At 57.5% G+C, this 17,252-nt stretch overlaps 1 protein-coding gene across 4 annotated transcripts in view; it reads left to right on the top strand.

Annotated features, from left to right (window-relative positions):
* Window positions 1-17,252, top strand: part of DYSF (dysferlin) — a 203,481-nt gene that overhangs the window by 119,265 nt on the left and 66,964 nt on the right. For all 4 annotated transcript variants that reach the window (XM_008699984.2, XM_040623327.1, XM_040623325.1 and 1 more), the window contains 4 exons: window positions 7,226-7,407; window positions 10,471-10,611; window positions 11,450-11,479; window positions 12,868-12,897. In XM_008699984.2, coding sequence (XP_008698206.2) covers window positions 7,226-7,407; window positions 10,471-10,611; window positions 11,450-11,479; window positions 12,868-12,897 — 383 coding nt within the window. The remainder of the gene's footprint in view (window positions 1-7,225; window positions 7,408-10,470; window positions 10,612-11,449; window positions 11,480-12,867; window positions 12,898-17,252) is intronic.

Genomic DNA, 17,252 nt, shown 5'->3' with positions numbered 1-17,252 from the left:
GTTCACCTCTAACCACTAGTTCTGGCCTCACCAGCTTTTGTCAACGTCTGCGGAGCTCTTCCTGGCCTTCGTCCTCAGTGTTCTCTCTGCCTAGAATGCATTCCCTCCCTATTTTTAACCCAGCAAACTCCTACTCATTCTTCAAACCCAGCCCAGATGCTCTGACTCTGCCCCAAGCCCAGATGGTTGTTCCTTCCTGGACACTTGGCCAGCACCCCACCAACACCTCTCTCAGAGCCCCGACCACCGTGCAGATCAGTTGCTGTCTGTCTTTCCCATGCTGACTGTGAGCTCCTCCAGGAAGGGGCTTTGTCTTGCCCTTGAACCTGCACTTGGCATCTAAGAGCAGATACTGAGTGCTCACTGTGCGCCCGGGCATTTTACTGGTCTCGGTGCGTGTGACCCTTACATCTCCCCTTTGAGGTAGGGGTTTCACATCCCCATTTTGCAGGTGAGGAGACTGAGACACAGATATCTTGACTAAATTGCTTGAGGTCAAATAGCTGACAAGTGACATACTACCCTCTGAATGCTTGCTACTTACTTGAATAGAAGTGAATTCTGTGAGATGACCTTCTGTTCTGAGGATGGCACTGTTGCTCCTAGCCACCTGCCTGTCCTCCTCTGGGCTCCGCTCCTCCCCCACATGGGAGACCACCCTCATTCTTCACCCCCAGCAGCTGTGTTTCCCCACATTCTCTCTTCTTAGTGACCTATTTTCCAGCCCTGAGCAGCCAGGCACACAGTCGATGGAGAAATATCTCTTCTGTGCTTTGGGTCCCGGGTCCTGACAGCACCCTCTGAAAAGCATATGCAAAACCAACATACAGGGATTGGTGGGCCTGGGGCGGATATGTGCAGCTGGCCCTTGCTGGGAACCTGCCAGAATGCTCGCTGACCATTGGAATGTGTGCCGAGAGAAAAGGGGTGGACTCATCCACAACCTTGTTTCTTCCTTGGCAGGGCGTGAGAGGTGGGGGTGCAGGCGGCAGGCTTGTGTGGGCATGTGGTGGTGGGAGGGCTCTGTCCTCCTTGGGCCAGGCTGGCCGAGGACACTGCAGGGAGGGAGCCTCCTAAGGAGCCCATGCTGGGAGGTGGCACGCACCCCTGGGGACCACAGGCAGGGTCAGCCTGGCGCTGGCCTGCGGGACATGTCACACTTTCCATCCTAGCCCCACCACCTCCCCCAAATAAACATCCCTTGAGCTTTGAGGGCACTGCCCAGGGCTTCCTCAGAGGCCGCTGGCTTCTGAATGAAAGGCCTGATTGACCAGCTGCTGGAAAGGAAAACAGCAGCCAACATGGGTGAACCTATAAAACCCAGAGTGTTTATTTTCACTCCCAAACCCTAAACCAAAGCAATTTCTCCCCTGGCACTGACCCTGGGGCGGCTGGCGGCCGGAGGCTGTGCGTGGCCACCAGCTGGCATTTCTCGGAGGAAACTCATGTGTGAATCCGGAATGTCTGGGGCCAGGGGAGGGTCCAGCGCAGCGTCTGTTCTGGTATCATCCTCCAGCCTGCCTGCTGGGTGTCTGGGGCGGAGAGGGCTCTCTTCCAGAAGTGCTCCGTTGACTCTGACCTGTGGTGCTCTGGGCCTTTCCCGCAGTGGTGGGCTCCCATGGCCCCGAGCTGTGCTCTTCACTTGTCCCCTAGGGGTGGGTCTTGGGGCTGCCCAAAGGCTGGGGCTGTGTCTGCTTCCTTCTCTCTGGCCGAGGGTTTGGGGGGGGCACAGAAGCACTGCCTAGGAAACACTTGTTGAACAATATTAGACTCAGGCAGGAGAGGGGGCTTGTGGAGACGTTCTGTCAGGCGGCCTGAGGTTCTGCGGGGGGTGGGGGGGGTTGAATATATAGCCAGCATCGATTCTGCAGACACCGGAAGAACGTGTGTGGCCCGTGGTTGTGAGGGTGCGTGGCCTGTGAAGCAACTAGGCATTAAGAACGTAAAATGATGCTTAATTCAAATGACTTCTCTTTGATACTGGGCGGCGATTGCCCTTGCTTGGTGAGCGTCGGGAGTACGCACTGAGTCCGGATTGAACGCCGGAGGACTTGGAAATCCCGTGTCCTCCATGCTCTATCTAAAGGGCGGCATCGCTTCCTTAAACCACACTGAGCTGAGCTGCTACTCCTTGGAGACTGATATTTCTTGAAGGAAATCAGGAAGGAACCTGTCTGATTTGCTGAAGAGTTCCCCAGGGGCATTTTGCTTTGCTCCCTCCCCTAGCTGGGCCCAGAGCTGTGGTTTGAGGGAGCCATAAGCTCTGCTTACAGAGCACCCATCCAGATGGACAACCGGTGGGCAGCTCTATCGTGAGGTGGCTACATATCAGAAGATGATCCTAAGCCTGGGGCAGTCAGAAACTCCTCCTGGAGGGTCTCACATGTCAGTGGGCTCAGGGGGCCTGCCTTGGTTAACCAAGCAACTGAGAGATGGTAAGTAGACTGGATGCCAAGTTATTAATTTACCAGAGTGGGGTCTCTGCTAAGACAGCAGAAGGTCCTGCACCCTCTTCGTTGGCCTCACGGCTCCTGGGAGATCAAAGACGTGAGCCAGGCGGGTTGTCCTGGAAGGTGTACTCCAGGGCAGGCCACAGTGACTTCTGATGAGCCATGGCTGCCCCACAGCTGAGGTCACCTCGGTGGGGACCAGTGCTAGTTTTCACCCCTATCCAGACTCTGTCTTGGGTGGGGCTGGAGAGCTCTTGCTTTAGGGCTTTATTGCGTCTGGACTACAGTCGTGACCCACTCCCTCTTGAAGCACGGCTTTCTGTTAAGGTTGGCTCTGGCTGGAGGAGTTCTCCCATTGAGCTCATGGAGCTGTTTTCCAAAGTGCATTGGAGGCTTGTGAAATGCTCCACTTAAACAGGGTTCCTGAGCAAGGGAGACTGGGGAACACTCCACGCTTCCAGATTTACAATGCACAGTGGCTTTGAGAGGCTCTGGAACGGCTGCAGGAAAGGAGCCTGTTTGACTTGTTTAAGCACTGGCTGGCTCCCCAGAGAACCCACGTTTACAAAGCACACATTTTGGGAAACACTGCTCTGTAGGATTCAGTCCAGATTGCTCAGCTGAGATCTGGACCTTTGTGATCTGCCCCGCCCCCTCCTCCCTCTTTCATCCCCACTGCCCTGGGCACTCCCTTCCTCCCCTAAGCCAGACCAACTACATGCTGTTCCCCAAATGCCCATGCGCTTTGGCGTCTTCGTGCATGCCGTGCTGGATGTTTAGAATGCCCCCTTTCCCTTGGTGCGCCTTGGTTACTCCTCATTCTGGAGACGCAGGATAGGAGACCTTCTTTGGGATGACTGACTTGATGCTGCCAGGCTCTATGGGGGTATCCCCCACCTGCAGCCCCTCATTCATTCCCCGAGGAAGCTGCACATCACCTTGGATCATAACTGCTCTATAGTTACCATTTCCAGCCAGTAGATTGCGTCTCCTTTATTTTCCTATCCCTAGTACGGTGCTTATCCACCACGTGCTGGTCAGTCAGTAATGACAGAGCGAATGAGTGGTGGATTACAAATAATGCTGGAGCGAACATCTCTGTACATACAGCTTTTTGGTTAATTTGGATGATTCCCAGGAATATAGGAAGCAAGGTATAAACAGTTTTATGTTTTTTAGGGCATACTGCCCAGTTGCTTTCCTGAATTGCTTCCAGCAATAAAGGAGAGTACCTATTTCATCAAATATTTGCCAACACTGGATTTTATAATTCCGGACAATTTTTCTTAATTTAATAGGAAAAATATTGCTATATTATAGTTTTCATTCGCTCTGCCCGCCCTCTCTCTTAAGGGTTCTTGTCCAAAGGGCATGACGTGGTGGAAGGAGGACTAGACTGGGAGCCGGGGTCTAGCCCTGGTCGCATGTGAGCATGAGCTAGTAACCAACACTGGATTTTATAATTCCGGACAATTTTTCTTAATTTAATAGGAAAAATATTGCTATATTATAGTTTTCATTCGCTCTGCCCGCCCTCTCTCTTAAGGGTTCTTGTCCAAGGGCATGACGTGGTGGAAGGAGGACTAGACTGGGAGCCGGGGGTCTAGCCCTGGTCGCATGTGAGCATGAGCTAGTAACTTCGTCTTCATGGGGCAAAGCTCTCTCTTCTGATGAGTGGGATGAAGCTGTCTGCCCTGTCTCCCATCCCAGTGGTCTGAGCTGCGAAGGTGGGAGGGCCTAGGACGAAGGCTTAGTGTGTTGTTAAGGTCTGGGAAGGCTCTAGGAAGGTCTGAGCAGCAGAGCTCGGATGCAGGGCTCTAGGTCCGGAAAAGAACCACCTGCCTGGGGCCTCGCGCGGTGATGGCATCCCTAGAACCATGTGTGCTCACAGCTGGAGCTGCCCAGGGCAGCGAATGGTTCTCAGAGAGCACCAGTCCCGCCGCTTTCAACTTCAGCTCCGTGTGGCTTGGTGGGTGAGGCCCGAGGGCCAGTGCTGCCCCTCGTCTATGGGAGTGGCCCTGGGAAGTGTGTTAGGCTGGAGTGGACAGAGAAGAACCAGCCCCTTCCCTTCCCTTCCACCTCTCCTTGGGATCTGCTTCTCCCTCCTCTTGGCTTTCCTGGAAGCGGGATGTGTCTGTACGTTTGTCTGGCTTTCCCTCATCTGACCACCTTGCTTCAGCAACACCCCCGCCCCCCTTGTTTCTTTTTTTTTGGAGGGGCTGGGTCCGGTAGGGGGAGAAGCTGGGCCCCAGCACACAGTAGCCCAGTGTCTGAGGCCCCAGGCCTCCAGGCCTGCTCTTTACAATGCCTTTGTTGTGTGTTTTTTCCTCCCATGGGCGGGTGGGGCACGTGTGTGGGTCTGGGTGATTTTTGTTTGAAAGCCACCCCCTCCCTGTCCCCCCAGCGCTGAGCTCATTGCTTGGGCTTCTGAGGCTGCTGGAAGAAGTCGGCCTGCTTGGGGGGGGGGGCAGCGTGGGGGGTGCTGCCAACACCAATACAGCGTGCACGGCCACTACAATGTGCAATTGTGATCTTTGTGTAAACGCGGTCGGTCTGGGGCCCTCGCGCTTATAAAAATAAAGCGTTGGGAAGCACGGGGGGTGGGAACAAAAGGGGCTTTTTCGCCGGCTCTCTAATATGGTTTTATTTATCGGAACGCGCCCTCTTTCCCTTACTGGAACCGGGGAGAGGTTCTCTGCCGAGCTTGGAGCTGATGGTATCACAGCCAGACGGTTTCATTAAATGCACAGACGCCGCTGGGCCCTGCCAGGGGCAGGAGGGGAAGTGCTTGGGGCCAACCCTACCAGGGCCGGTGCATAGAAGGGGAGCCCCATGCCAGGGAGGCTTCCACCGGGTGGGGGTGGCAAGGCGGGTGGGTGTGTCTCTTCTGTCCCTTTCCCTGTCAAGGGCCTTACATTGCCCTCTTCTACCCCTAGAATGAGGTTCAAAACCAGTTTCCTTCAGGAAGCCCTCCAGGATTGACTACACTGTGGCTTTTGTGCCTGAAGGCTGGTTCCATGCTGGTGGCTACCTCCTGTTAGCCAAACCCAGCATTACTCAGCCATTAAGTGCCCATAGCTTCTGCCTCCTAGCTTAGATCTCCCCCACCCTTAAAACTAGTCATTGTCCAACAATCAGAATCTTGGACCCTAGTCCCACATCTCTTGATGGGAGTCCTCCCCTTTCTGTCACCTCCTATACAATGGCCATAGTGTGCCATTTGGTCTCCTTATGGCCAAGGAACCTGTCCCGCTCCCCTCCCTTTGTGAGGAAGAGCTGTCTCCCCATCTCAGCCCCAGGATTACAGTTGGACATCCTAGCACAGGACCTCTAGTGCTGAGGGTCTAGGGTCTAGGGTCACATGGGGGTTAGGTCACAGCTGGGGCTAAATTGGGAGGCTCAGAGGAGGCAGGGTGCTGCAGGCTGGAGCGGGGGCCAAGGGTGGAGGGCACACGTGAGGGCAGTTGGGCTCCACCCTCCCGGACACCTTAGCATCCAGTGGCCAGCTTCCTGCATCTCCAGGCTTGCTTGTCCTTTGGCATCTGGCACTTTGAGTCTTACAAAAGGGCAGCAAACTGGACCCTGCCCCCACTCTGACATCCTCATGGGAGAAGCTGGAGGAGCCCCTCCTCCAAGCCCTTTGCCCCTGTCCCAAATTACGTGCACTCAGTTCATAGGCCTTTCTCCTGCACTGGTTCCCCAAGTTTGGCCCCGGAGGACAGCAACTGTACCCTCTGGGAACTTGTTAGAAATGCAAATTCTCAGGCCCCACCCCAGACCTGATGAGCTTGTCTCTCAGGGTGGGGCCCCGCAGTCTGGGTAAGCCTTCCAGGTGCCTCTGCTGCATGGTCACATTTGAGAGCCACGGCCCTCGAATCTTCTCTAGTGGCACTAACTTCCCTTTGGGAGCGGGCGCGGGGAATGACTAGCGGGTGGGCCCCCTGCTGGCGTGGCTGGGCCGGGCAGGCTGCACAGCGGTTTGGGGCAGCAGGAAGCTGCAGGGATCTTAGGGATTCTGTCACATCACCTACTGCCGAACAGCTCTTGAGTCCGTGTGCTTCCCTCTGGGGCGCTCGCCCATCCGACCACCACCAGCTCCACCTGAACCTTGGTGGAGGCCTCAGCACTGGTGTCCCTGCTCCCTGCAGGCTGTTCGTGCGGCAGCTGGGTGGGCTCGCTGATATGCAGGCCCAGGCACCCCAGTCTGAGCGCACCAGCCCCTCTGCTGTACTCTCCCTTCCTCAAGGAAGATAGAGCCCTCTCTCATGCCGGCCGCTGCACCTTAGAGCTGCTCTTCAAAGTGCAGACCAGAATGGTAGTTTCATGGTCACTTGTATGGACTGTGGCGTCGCTCGAATTGTATTCTCAGCCCCTAGCCCCTAGCTCTTGGCCTGGCATGCAGAGGGCACTCAATAAATGCTTGCTGGGTGAATGAATGAATGCACTATGCAGGCACTCACTTCGTCTAGCAGGACCTGGCCCCTGGTGGGAGCCCCACCCCAGGAAGGAGCCCAGAAGGGGAGTTCTTTGGATCTCTGGGCCCACTCTCCTGGTCCTTGGCTCCATTTCTCCACTGTGGCCCACCAGCTGGTCTTTGAGACGGCTGGGGCCGGGGCTGGGCGGGGGAGCACTCGGGAAACAGGCTCCAACCTGTAGACTGTTGCTCCAGAGTGTGGCTCTGCTCCAGCTCTGTGGCCCACATGGCTCCTGAGCAGACAAGTCTCACGGTCTCTGCTGTGTCCTGCCCCCCCCTTCCCTGGGCCTGGCCCACCCAGATCCCTACGCCATCGTCTCCTTCCTGCACCAGAGCCAGAAGACCGTGGTGGTGAAGAATACTCTGAACCCCACCTGGGACCAGACGCTCATCTTCTATGAGATTGAGATCTTTGGAGAGCCAGCCAGCATCGCCGAGCAGCCGCCCAGCATTGTGGTGGAGCTGTATGACCACGACACCTACGTGAGTGCGCCTGCTTTCCTCCCTCGTGCCCTCACTGCCCACGCCCTCGGCGGGGTAGTGGGGGGACACCACGGGGAGGGCTACCCCACCAGAAGGCCTCTCCCCTGATCCCACAGGCTACACAGCCTTTAGAACTCTTCTAGAGTAATTAAAAATGGATCGCTCACACATGTGCTGTGCCTGCGGCTGGGAGCGGGGATGGAACTGGAAAGGTGTTTTGCCGGGGATCGGGGTTCCTCTCCCTCGAACTTGCTTCTAAGACCCCAGACCAGGAGTCCCTTCTCCCCATCTGAGAGCTACATCGACTCCACAAACGGTTATCGTGCGCTTGTGTGCTGGGCTCGGTGGCCGACGTTCCCAGTGTAGGTGGGAGCCAAGAATCCTCCACAGAGCAGAGTCCCCACCAGGGGCATAGGCAGGGCCTCCGTCAGAGCTGTGGGCCCCCTCCAGAGCTGTGGGCCCCCTCCAGAGTTGTGGGCCCCCTCCAGAGCTGTGGGACCCTTCCAAGCTTGGGCCCCCTCCAGAGTTGTGGGCCCCCTCCAGAGCTGTGGGTCCCTTCCAAGCTTGGGCCCCCTCCAGAGTTGTGGGCCCCCTCCAGAGCTGTGGGACCCTTCCAAGCTTGGGCCCCCTCCAGAGTTGTGGGCCCCCTCCAGAGCTGTGGGACCCTCCAGAGCTGGGGGCCCCTTCCAACCTGGGGGCCCCCTCTAGAGCTGGGGGCCCCTTCCAAGCTGGGGGCCCCCTCCAGAACTGTGGGCCCCCTCCAGAGCTGTGGGCCTCCTCCAGAGCTGTGGGCCCCTTCCAGAGCTGGGGGCCCCCTCCAGAGCTGTAGGCCCCCCCCGGAGCTGGGGCCCCCTCCGGAGCTGTCCAGCAGAACCTCCGGTGGTGCTGGCAAGGCTCGGTGGCCGTGCTGCTCAGACTGGGAGCCGGTCACCCCGTGTGGGCACCGAGCAGCTGACAAGTGGCTAGCACAACTGAGAAACTCCATTTTCATTTTTAGTCTTGATTAATTAAACTTTATATTTGAATAGCGGCAGGTACGGGGCAGCGTAGCTCTAGAAGATTCCCGGGAGGGAGAGATAGCCCTGGGCTGTTACTTGAGGGAAGGCTGTGGGGAAGACCCAGGCCCTGAAGGAAACGTGATTGGGGTGTTAGGGCAAAGCAGGGGGAGACTGAGGAGAGCAGAGGGCAAGCTGGGAAGGGAAAGAAAGGAGTATGAGGCCGGGGGAGAAGGGGAGTGAGAGGGTCGAGCAACATTTTGAAAAGAAGAGAGAAGGGAGAGACTGGATTTGCGGACAGCATGTTTGGCGAAGGGCCCCAGCCTAGGTTGGGTGGGGTGGCAGTGGATAAAAGGGGAGGAGCAGGGATTGGAAGGTGTTTCCAGAAAGAGTTGCCATGGCTGGATGTCAGGTGCTCTGGGAAGGTGTGGTAACCAGGGGGAGGGGCAAGGTGAGGCCGTTCAGGGTGTCCCACCAGGTGGAGAGGACCAGCTGGCAGCGGGCAATGGCAGCCTGAGCTCTTCCCTTGGCTCTGGGAAGGGAATGAGCAACTGGAGGCAGAGTCTATTTGGGACTGTCTGGGGAAGAGCACAGGGGCTGGCACCTTTGGGGCAGGAAGAAGAGGGGGCAGGCAGGAGGACCAGGATGTGCTGGGCCAGGGGATGAGGCAGGGGAGCAGAAGCAAATGTAGTACTGGGGGGGAGGGGCAGGAGGCCGGCAGCATACAGTGTTTCTTCCAGTAGCATCCCACCTCCTCTTTTGCAAACATTGCTCTGACCGTGTCTCTTTCCTGCAGGCCAGGGCCTCCGAGGGATCCCAGGGGGGAGAAGAGCCATGGCTTCTTCTGGGTTGGGCTCCAGTGTTCTGGGGGAGAGGAGGCTGTGTGCATTGTTAACAGAGTCAAATGACTCTGTATGTTTTGGCAAATACCCATTGCCTCAAGCTCCTGCTAGCCTGGCTGCCCAGGCTCCCCTCCCCACCACCTCTCCGTGACCCACAACTAATGGGGCAATACCCGGGCCAGAGGGGCCTCCAGGACCACTCTCAGCACTGTGGCTGCTGTCCACACTGAGTGGTTAATGCTGGACTACTACCTGCCCTGTGGGCATTCATGCAGGAGCTGGAGTGGCTCTTGGGGATGTCCCCAGCAGTGGCGTGACTGGAGGCAGTGGTGCTTCCCAGTTCTGCTCGGGTCTCTCCAGATGAGGGTCTCGGGCGAGGCACCAGGGCTTGGAAGGGCCGTGGCACCATCTGGTTGAGAACCCTGGTCCTGCTGCTGCCCCCTCGGGGAAGTTAATCACAAGGCTGGAGTCACAGGCCAGTGAGGTCACAGGGGCCCAAGCCAGAGGGCCACGCTTGGGTGTGGCCATGGGGGATGGCGGAGAGGGGCAGAGGGCAGAGTGGCTGGGGGAGATGGCCCACATGAGGGCCAGGGGCCGAGAGGGCAGCAGAGGCCAGCAGACTGGTGGAGAGGCTGTGCAGAGGGAATGAGGCGGGGCAGGAGAGGTGAGCAGCCTCCAGTGAGGGGCCTTCTGTGTGGGAGGGGATGTGGGCTCTGTCTCCAGGGAGTGGGAGCCACAGAAGGTGCCTGAGCAGGGAGATGATAAGATCAAAACATCGTTTTCACAAGACTCATTGAATTTGATGAGTGATCAGTTTCCCCAGCTAGAAAGTGGGGGGATTTAAAGGAGATGCAAAAGCCCTTGGGAAATGTCAGACACCTCCTTTGCAGAGGGCGTTAGGGGAATACTAGGGGGCTGTCGCTGTGGTCCCGAAGCGGCTCAGAGCCTGATTAAATTAAATCAAGCTGAGGGCTAGTTAGACACACAGAGGGATTTTTGACCATGATGGGAATTCAAATTCAGCAATGGCGGCCGGAGGCCACTTGCATGCTGTTCTCCCATCCTTCTAAGAGGGGCACAGTGCACCATTCTGTCCCGGGGGCTGCCCTGACTCCTGAGTCCCTTTCTAGTTCAGGTGGCTGGATATAGGTCTGGAGATTGCTCTGAGGCCACCTGGAGCCCTGGACCGGGAGATGCTGACTCTTCTTTCTCCATGCCCGGTCTAGGGTGCAGATGAGTTTTTGGGACGCTGCATGTGTCAGCCCAGTCTGGAACGGATGCCCCGGCTGGCCTGGTTCCCGCTGACTAGGGGCAGCCAGCCGGCAGGCGAGCTGCTGGCCTCTTTTGAGCTCATCCAGAGAGAGAAGGTGAGGCTGCTTCATACTCACATCCAGGAAGCCCCGGCAGGGAGTACATACATGGTGGGGGGTGACTGGGGGGCACAGAGAGGGGATGCCCCAGTGGAGGAGAGAGAGCAGCAATGTATCCTTCTTCCCTGATGGGGGGACTGCAGTCAGTGGGGAACACTGAACAGTCACCTGCTGTCAGGCCTCCTGCTGAGGGTTGGCTTTGCCCATCTTTTCTGAACCCCAAATCACAACATGGTCTACCTGCTAGGGAGAGTGTTGGAATCTGAATTGTGCTAGAATGCCTGAATCTTTTGGCCATTGGATGTATTTTTCCCTGGGTCATAACTTGAAGTGGTTTCTGGGAGTCGGACCTCTGTGATCTGGTTTGGGGGGCCTTAAGTGTGATGGGGGCATCCCCGCGGACAGGTAGGGCAGGACCTCTGTTCTAGTGTTGCCTCTGCCATGGCCTAGCCGCGTGGCCCAGGGCCGCCACTTCCCTGCTCTGAAATAGGGCATTTAGTTTACAGCCCTCTCTCCAAACTTGCTCTTACTGTGGCGTGAACCTCCAGAGGTAAGCCGGATAGAAATAGGGCTACTCCGGGTGGGGTGTCTGGAGGGGGGCACCACATACCACCAACCCGGCTTCCCTTCGCAGTCGCCACCCAGCTTCCTCTGAAGAGTCCCTAGACCTCCAGGGAATAGAGTCTGCACACCCCTGCATTGTCGAATCACTGATACATTCCATGAGTGCCATTTTGTGGTGGGAAATGTGTTTGCCTGGCCAGGGCAGAAAACAGGGTGCTGGGGCCTTGGGTGACGGGCATCTGACCAAAGCTCTCTTTTTTCTGCACGCTAGCCGGCCATTCACCATATTCCTGGTTTTGAGGTAAGTCTTGCTCTTACATTTTCTTCTTTAACTGATTGCTGTCCTCCTGGCTTGCAGCACCCCCACCCCACCCTGGACTAGGGGGGGCAATCAGGCATACACCACCACCATCCTGCCTTCACGCACAGGAAGGCCCCGGTGGGCCCATGCGGCAGGGTGGGCAGGGGCTGGGGTCCCCGCACAGCTCTGGCCTTCCCTGCCCTTCTTCTGGGAGAAGTCCGAGAATCACAGACTCTCAGAATGAAATGACCTCATGGCCACCCAGACCAGTGGCCCACAGTCGGGCAGCGTGTTAGAATCCCTTGGGCAGCCTGAGAAATTACCAGTGCCCAGGCTGCACCCGAGACCAAACAGAACATCACCTCTTGGGGTTGTGGCCCAGGCCTCGGTGGCCTTCGGTGTTCCCCGGGGGATTTTAAGGTGCGGCCGGGGGCTGAAAACCGTCGGGGTGTGGTAAAATATGCCGAGTCTTGGGCGCCACTCAAACTGACTGAAGTGCACCCTGAGGGTACCAGGCAGCCCCCCATGTACTCATGAGCCCTCCAAGGGCTCCGAGGCATGCTCAGTGGCCAAGTCGTGATTTAGACCCTCTTCCCCAGCTCCTGGTTTCCACCATGACCCTGTTTTCGTTCCTCTGCTAGTGGTGGGGACTTCATTTCCTGCTCCCTGCTCCCCTTTCCTTCTCGTGGGGGTCATGGTAGAAAATGTAGACCCTCTGTGGGCACCCCGGCTAATTTGATTCAGGAAGTACTCTTCTCCGCTGGGCTCAGCTGCAGCGTGGGCTGTGTTTGGATGCCCCCCCCCCTTACGAGGCAGCCTGCACAATTTGCAGACAGTTCTTAACCCTGCAGCCCTCCTTTGCCCCCTGCCTCCCACTCCACCCTCTGCTTCTCCCCCTCTCTCTCCTGTCCAGTCCCAGCTCCTGCTCTCGGGCCTGCCAGCCCCTGGGGACCCGGGTTGTTTCTCCTTGCTCCTCCAAGTCCATGTGCTCCAGCAGAAATAGAAGCTCCAGGGGGTCAGGCCTGGCTGCTTCCTGGGGCTGCTGCGCAGGGCCTGGGACCCTTCGTACCACCGGTCACTTTCCTTTCTCCCATCACCTCCAGAGAGGCCTGGGCTCTAGGTTTATGCTTTGGCCTGTCCCACCAGTCTCTGCATCGACACCCCATCACACCTTCGTTCTCGGGAACCATGTGGAAGGCATGGCTGGAAGCATGTCACCCTGACCCTCCATAGGAGGCGGTTTCTGTTGGCTTCTCTTAGGATGACATCTGGGGTGCTGATCTCTGCCCCAGCCTAGTGCTCTTTGTCACTGATGCTAAGCTTTTACCCTCCCTCCTCTCTTCCCTCCACCAATCTCCTGGACATGGAACATCCCGTGATGGCCCTAGGTGCAGGATACATCGGGAATCCTGGACGAGGTGAGCTGAACACTTGTAGCTGTGACCTGCAGCTGGGTGGGTGGGGACAGAGGGAAGGAGAAGGCCCACCTCTGGGCAGGTGCTCCAGAGCCATGTGGGTTCCTGGTGCCCCAGTGGGCATCTGCCACTCAGGGACCTGACTGGATTTCATTCCCCACACTCCGTGTAGACCCAGGGCTGCCTGGGGTATATCCTGGCGTGATTCTGGCCCCAGAAGGCTTGCTGCCCTGTTGGAGGCCAGATTCACCCAGACCTCCTGGCAGAAATAGAGTCTCATCTGGCTGAGTACCAGGTGGCGTGTTTTCAAGAATAAAATGTTTATAAGGGGCCAGAGTAGTCAAGGAAGCCTTTCTGGTGATGGTAGCATTAGCCAGACCTTGCTGCAGGAAGACGGGGAACGTGCCTTTGGCTGAGGGGGCCAACCACCCGTTTAGGGCCTGGCTGCTTTAGGGGCCAGTGGGGTTGGGGGTTCCTTCTGGAAGAAGATTGGGGTTTGCTTCTGGAGGAAGTAAGACTACCTCCTTTGCCATGAGGGATGAGGAACGTGTTCCCCTGTGGCCTCCTGCACATCTGTGAACGGGTCCTCAGGAGGGAGCAGGGGCAGAGGCCTGGGCAGGGAGACGGGAAGGAGAGCCCTGGTCAGATGGGTTGGGAAAAGGGCAGCCACTTCCTGCCATCAGGGAATCCCCAGGCTGGGAGCAGACACCATTTGACATTTTCAGTGCAATTTGGACTTGAAGTGCAGGGTCAGGATGTGGGATCCGCAGGCCCCGCGCCCCTTACCTCACTTCCTTTTGCTCCCAGACCGAGGTGGGGTCCGCCAAGGGAGCTGGCCATAATTGTGCCTGACAGGCAGCCTCCTGCTTCTGGCCACAGTTGCGAAAGACTGCCGATTTGGAAAGGGGAGCAGAGTCCTGTCCAGGGAAGCAGCACGGAGCCCTTTCTCTTGATTGAGAGCACTTTGTGGCCAAAACCCACAGCCTGCTCTGAAGAAGACCCAGCCCAGGGATGAGTTATTAAAAAAAGTTAAAGTCCTTAATAACTGGATTTGTAATATGTAACAGTGAAGGCTCAGATTCCGAGAGCAGGGATCTGGCTGTGGTCTCATTGTCAGGAAGCAAATCAAAATTTGCCGCTTTTGGGCCAGACCCCGAAGAGGGCCAAGTGTCCTGCCGTGGAGCCAGCCAAGCCACAGACTGAGATGGGGTGTGGGTCAGCAGGGCCAGAGGAGAGCCCAGCTTGGGGTCTGCCGGGCACGGGGCGGGGCTGAGTCAGCAGGATGAATGGAGTATCAGCTGGTCGAGGGAACGACCCCAGAAGATGATCTTGTGGACCCTCTCCTTCTCAGGGGCCCCGAACCCAGACCTGGGGCTCCGCGGCTCGGCCGCTTGCTCTGCGCTTGAAGGCTAAGCCTCATCCTGAGGTCCTGGGTCCTTTTTAGTTTCAAGAGCCCCCGGGGACAGGTCAGTCAAGCTGCAGCTTTGGGGCCTGCAGGAAGCCCGAGGTCTTAGCAGGAGTTTTCTGTCTTTGCTGTGGCCAAGCTCCTGCCTCGTATCCCCCCATTCAGCCCCCTCCAGGCTCCCAGCCTGGTCTCCGGGAAGAGTGCGCCAGCTCTCCCTGAGGGCTGTAAGAAGGCACGCTGGCAGGTTCGGTTCTGGGCCACTGGCCATGGGAGCCCTCGAGAGTCTGGGAACAGATGGGCAGATGGGTTTGTTAGGAAGCTGTGCAGCCGCCGGGGGCGAGGGTTGGGGAGTCAGGGGCAGGACCAGGTAAGAGGCTTTTGCGACTCGGAAGGATGGTGTAAGGATGGCCTTTCTGGCGGGGAGTGCCCCTGGCCAGTGCATCCCATGCCCGTGTGGGAGACAGTGTCCGGGAAAGACATCTGCCCATGCTGGGCCGATGGCTCCCAGAGCGGATGGAGGACCGTGGGGATGGCTTCTTGGAAGAGGTGACACTGAGTTAGCATCTGAAGCAGGGATTGCCAGAAGAGGTTGGGGAGGGGGGTCGAGGTGGCAGTGCTTTGGGCTGGGGCCAGTTTGTTGGGTGACATGACTTCCCCTCTCCCAGGCTTATGCCTGTCTGGAGTAGCCCTCTCTGGGAGTTCTGGTGGGGGGAATCTGGACTCCTGCCTTGTGTCTTTGAGACTTTGGTGATGTCTGGGAGACCCTTGCAGAGAGCATGGATGAGGGGAGGACTTCCTTCCCCAGCTCCCGAGTCTGTCTTTCTGTCAGGGTACAGTAAGAATCCCCCCCTTCCTGAGCCTTGTTCGCCTTCTCCTCTTCCGCTCTCCCTTCCTGTTTCCCTCTTTCTCAGTTCGCTCCTTGGCCTCTGGCTCCTTCTCTCCCTCCTTCTCCCGCCTCTTCTGAGCCCTCTGTCTCGTTTCTTTTCCTTTTTGTCTGGAGAACAAAGGCGGTCCGTGCTGCCAAGGGGAATGAGTTCAAAGAAACTGCAATTTTAGATTTCCTGAGAACTGGAGAGCGTGCACATGCACGTGTGAGTGTGTGCGAGCGTGCACACGCGCAGGAACACACACACCCACCCACGTGTGTGTGCGCACACACCCCCGCCACAGGGGTGGCAGGAGAGGGCCCCCCCCTCCAGGATGTGGAGAATGTGCAGAGGGAGAGCCCACCTGGGCACGCTGTAGGTGGAGCTGGGGCTTGCAGACCTGACCATCGAAGGGGGGCGTGGTTAAGTGCATTTCCCACCGCTTCTGTCTTGCTCCAGGGCAGGCAAGGGGATGCCCTGGTGGAAGGGACTGCAGGCTCCGTGGCTGTTGTCGCTGAGGGCTCAGGGGGCCAACCAGATGTCACTCTATCCCCTTCCAACTTCAGGGTATGGCTTTTAGTCTGAGATGTACACGAGGTACTCTCCCGCACCCCCAAATCCACTAGAAGGAAAATTTTGGTGTTTTGCAATCAGGAAAATAAACCCAGTGGTCCCCCCATCCCCCTTTCCCTCCCCCAAGGCCTTAATTTAAAACACTGTTTTTCCTGGGAAGTGTAATTAGAGCAACATGTTGTTCCTAACGAGCTGGGTGGGGCAGCAGACAATGGAGCCCTCCCAGCACGCCTGGCTGCCCCCGCCTGCAGCCCCTCAAGGAGCCAGGATCTGAGCTCCAGAGGGTCCCCTGACTGTACCCTGCTGGGGGAGGTGGGGGTCTATGGGGCTACTGGTAACACGACTACTTAGGAGGCTGGGGGAGCTCAACACTTCTCCCAGCCCTGCCCTGGGAATGAATGTCCGTCTAGGGTGTTGGCCCTCGGACCTAGGGGAGGAAGGCCCCCTCATGGCTTGTCCTTGGCTGTCTGTACTGAGCTGATCCGCGGGACAGATAGACTGAAGAGGGCATGAGGGTAGATTTTGCTCTGCTGGGGGAGAGAGCCTCATTGATCCTTGGGTCCTGTCCTCTTGATCGGAGGCAGTTCAGCAAATGCCCGGCCCACCTGTAGGACCCATCAGTGGAGCAGCCCCACGTCTGCCCTGAGCTCAGGCTGGGTGGGGAGGGTGAGCAAAAGAGGCATTGGTCAAATGTGGCTTCATCTAACTAGACTTATATTGTATGGCTGCCCTTGAGGTCTGTGGTCCTCAGAGTCCCCGTCTCACATAGGACGGTGATTTAGGATATCCTGGTGACACTTCAAGGTGACACTGCCCCCTTGCCAGGCAATGCTGACGTGCTTCCCTGTAGGTGATGAGGATGGCGGCAGCCCACCCCCACTGAGGATCACTGGCCTGGGAGGAGGTGTTGAGCCCCTCTGGAAGGAGGAGTGGGCCATCTGGCCAGGGCCTTAGGACTCTCACAGTGAGGTGTCAGAGACTAGTCAGGACCTTGGGAAACGGGGCCACAGGGTCACTTAGATGTCAAAGAAGCCGGAGAATAGAGCGATAAGAAGTTCTGGAGGGGTTGGGAGATTTTCTGGAAGATGGAGAGCTTCAACGAGGCCCTGAGAGATGTGTTAGATTCCAGAAGGTGTATGAGAAGACCATTCGGACAGAGGGAGCGATAAGCAGGCACGGGGGCCGGGGGGGGGGAGGTTGGTGAGGACCTGCGGGCAGGCTGGCACAGACAGGAGCACTGGGGAGGGGGGGAGGAGGCGCTGGAGTCGGTTCTTCATTCAACTGTCCTCCCACCTATTCATCCCGTCGCCATCCCTCCCTCCCCTCAATTACCCAGTCATCATCCCGTAGTTATTGGACAGGGATTTCAGCTCTGGCCCCTGGGTGCAGAGATGCTGGTTTAACACACGCAGATGGCACAGGGTGGCATGTCTTTCCGTGGGAGTGAGTCTACTTGCTGCGGAAGCCATGGGGGTGCTTAGCTTAAGCTCGAGACACCAGGGGAGATTTAAATG

The sequence above is a fragment of the Ursus maritimus genome, unplaced genomic scaffold (genome assembly GCF_017311325.1).
Source record: "Ursus maritimus isolate PB19 unplaced genomic scaffold, ASM1731132v1 scaffold_6, whole genome shotgun sequence".
Classification (NCBI taxonomy): Eukaryota; Metazoa; Chordata; class Mammalia; order Carnivora; family Ursidae; genus Ursus; species Ursus maritimus.
The sequence above is the reverse complement of the archived record's forward strand: the minus strand, read 5'-3'. Positions and strand labels throughout refer to the sequence as shown.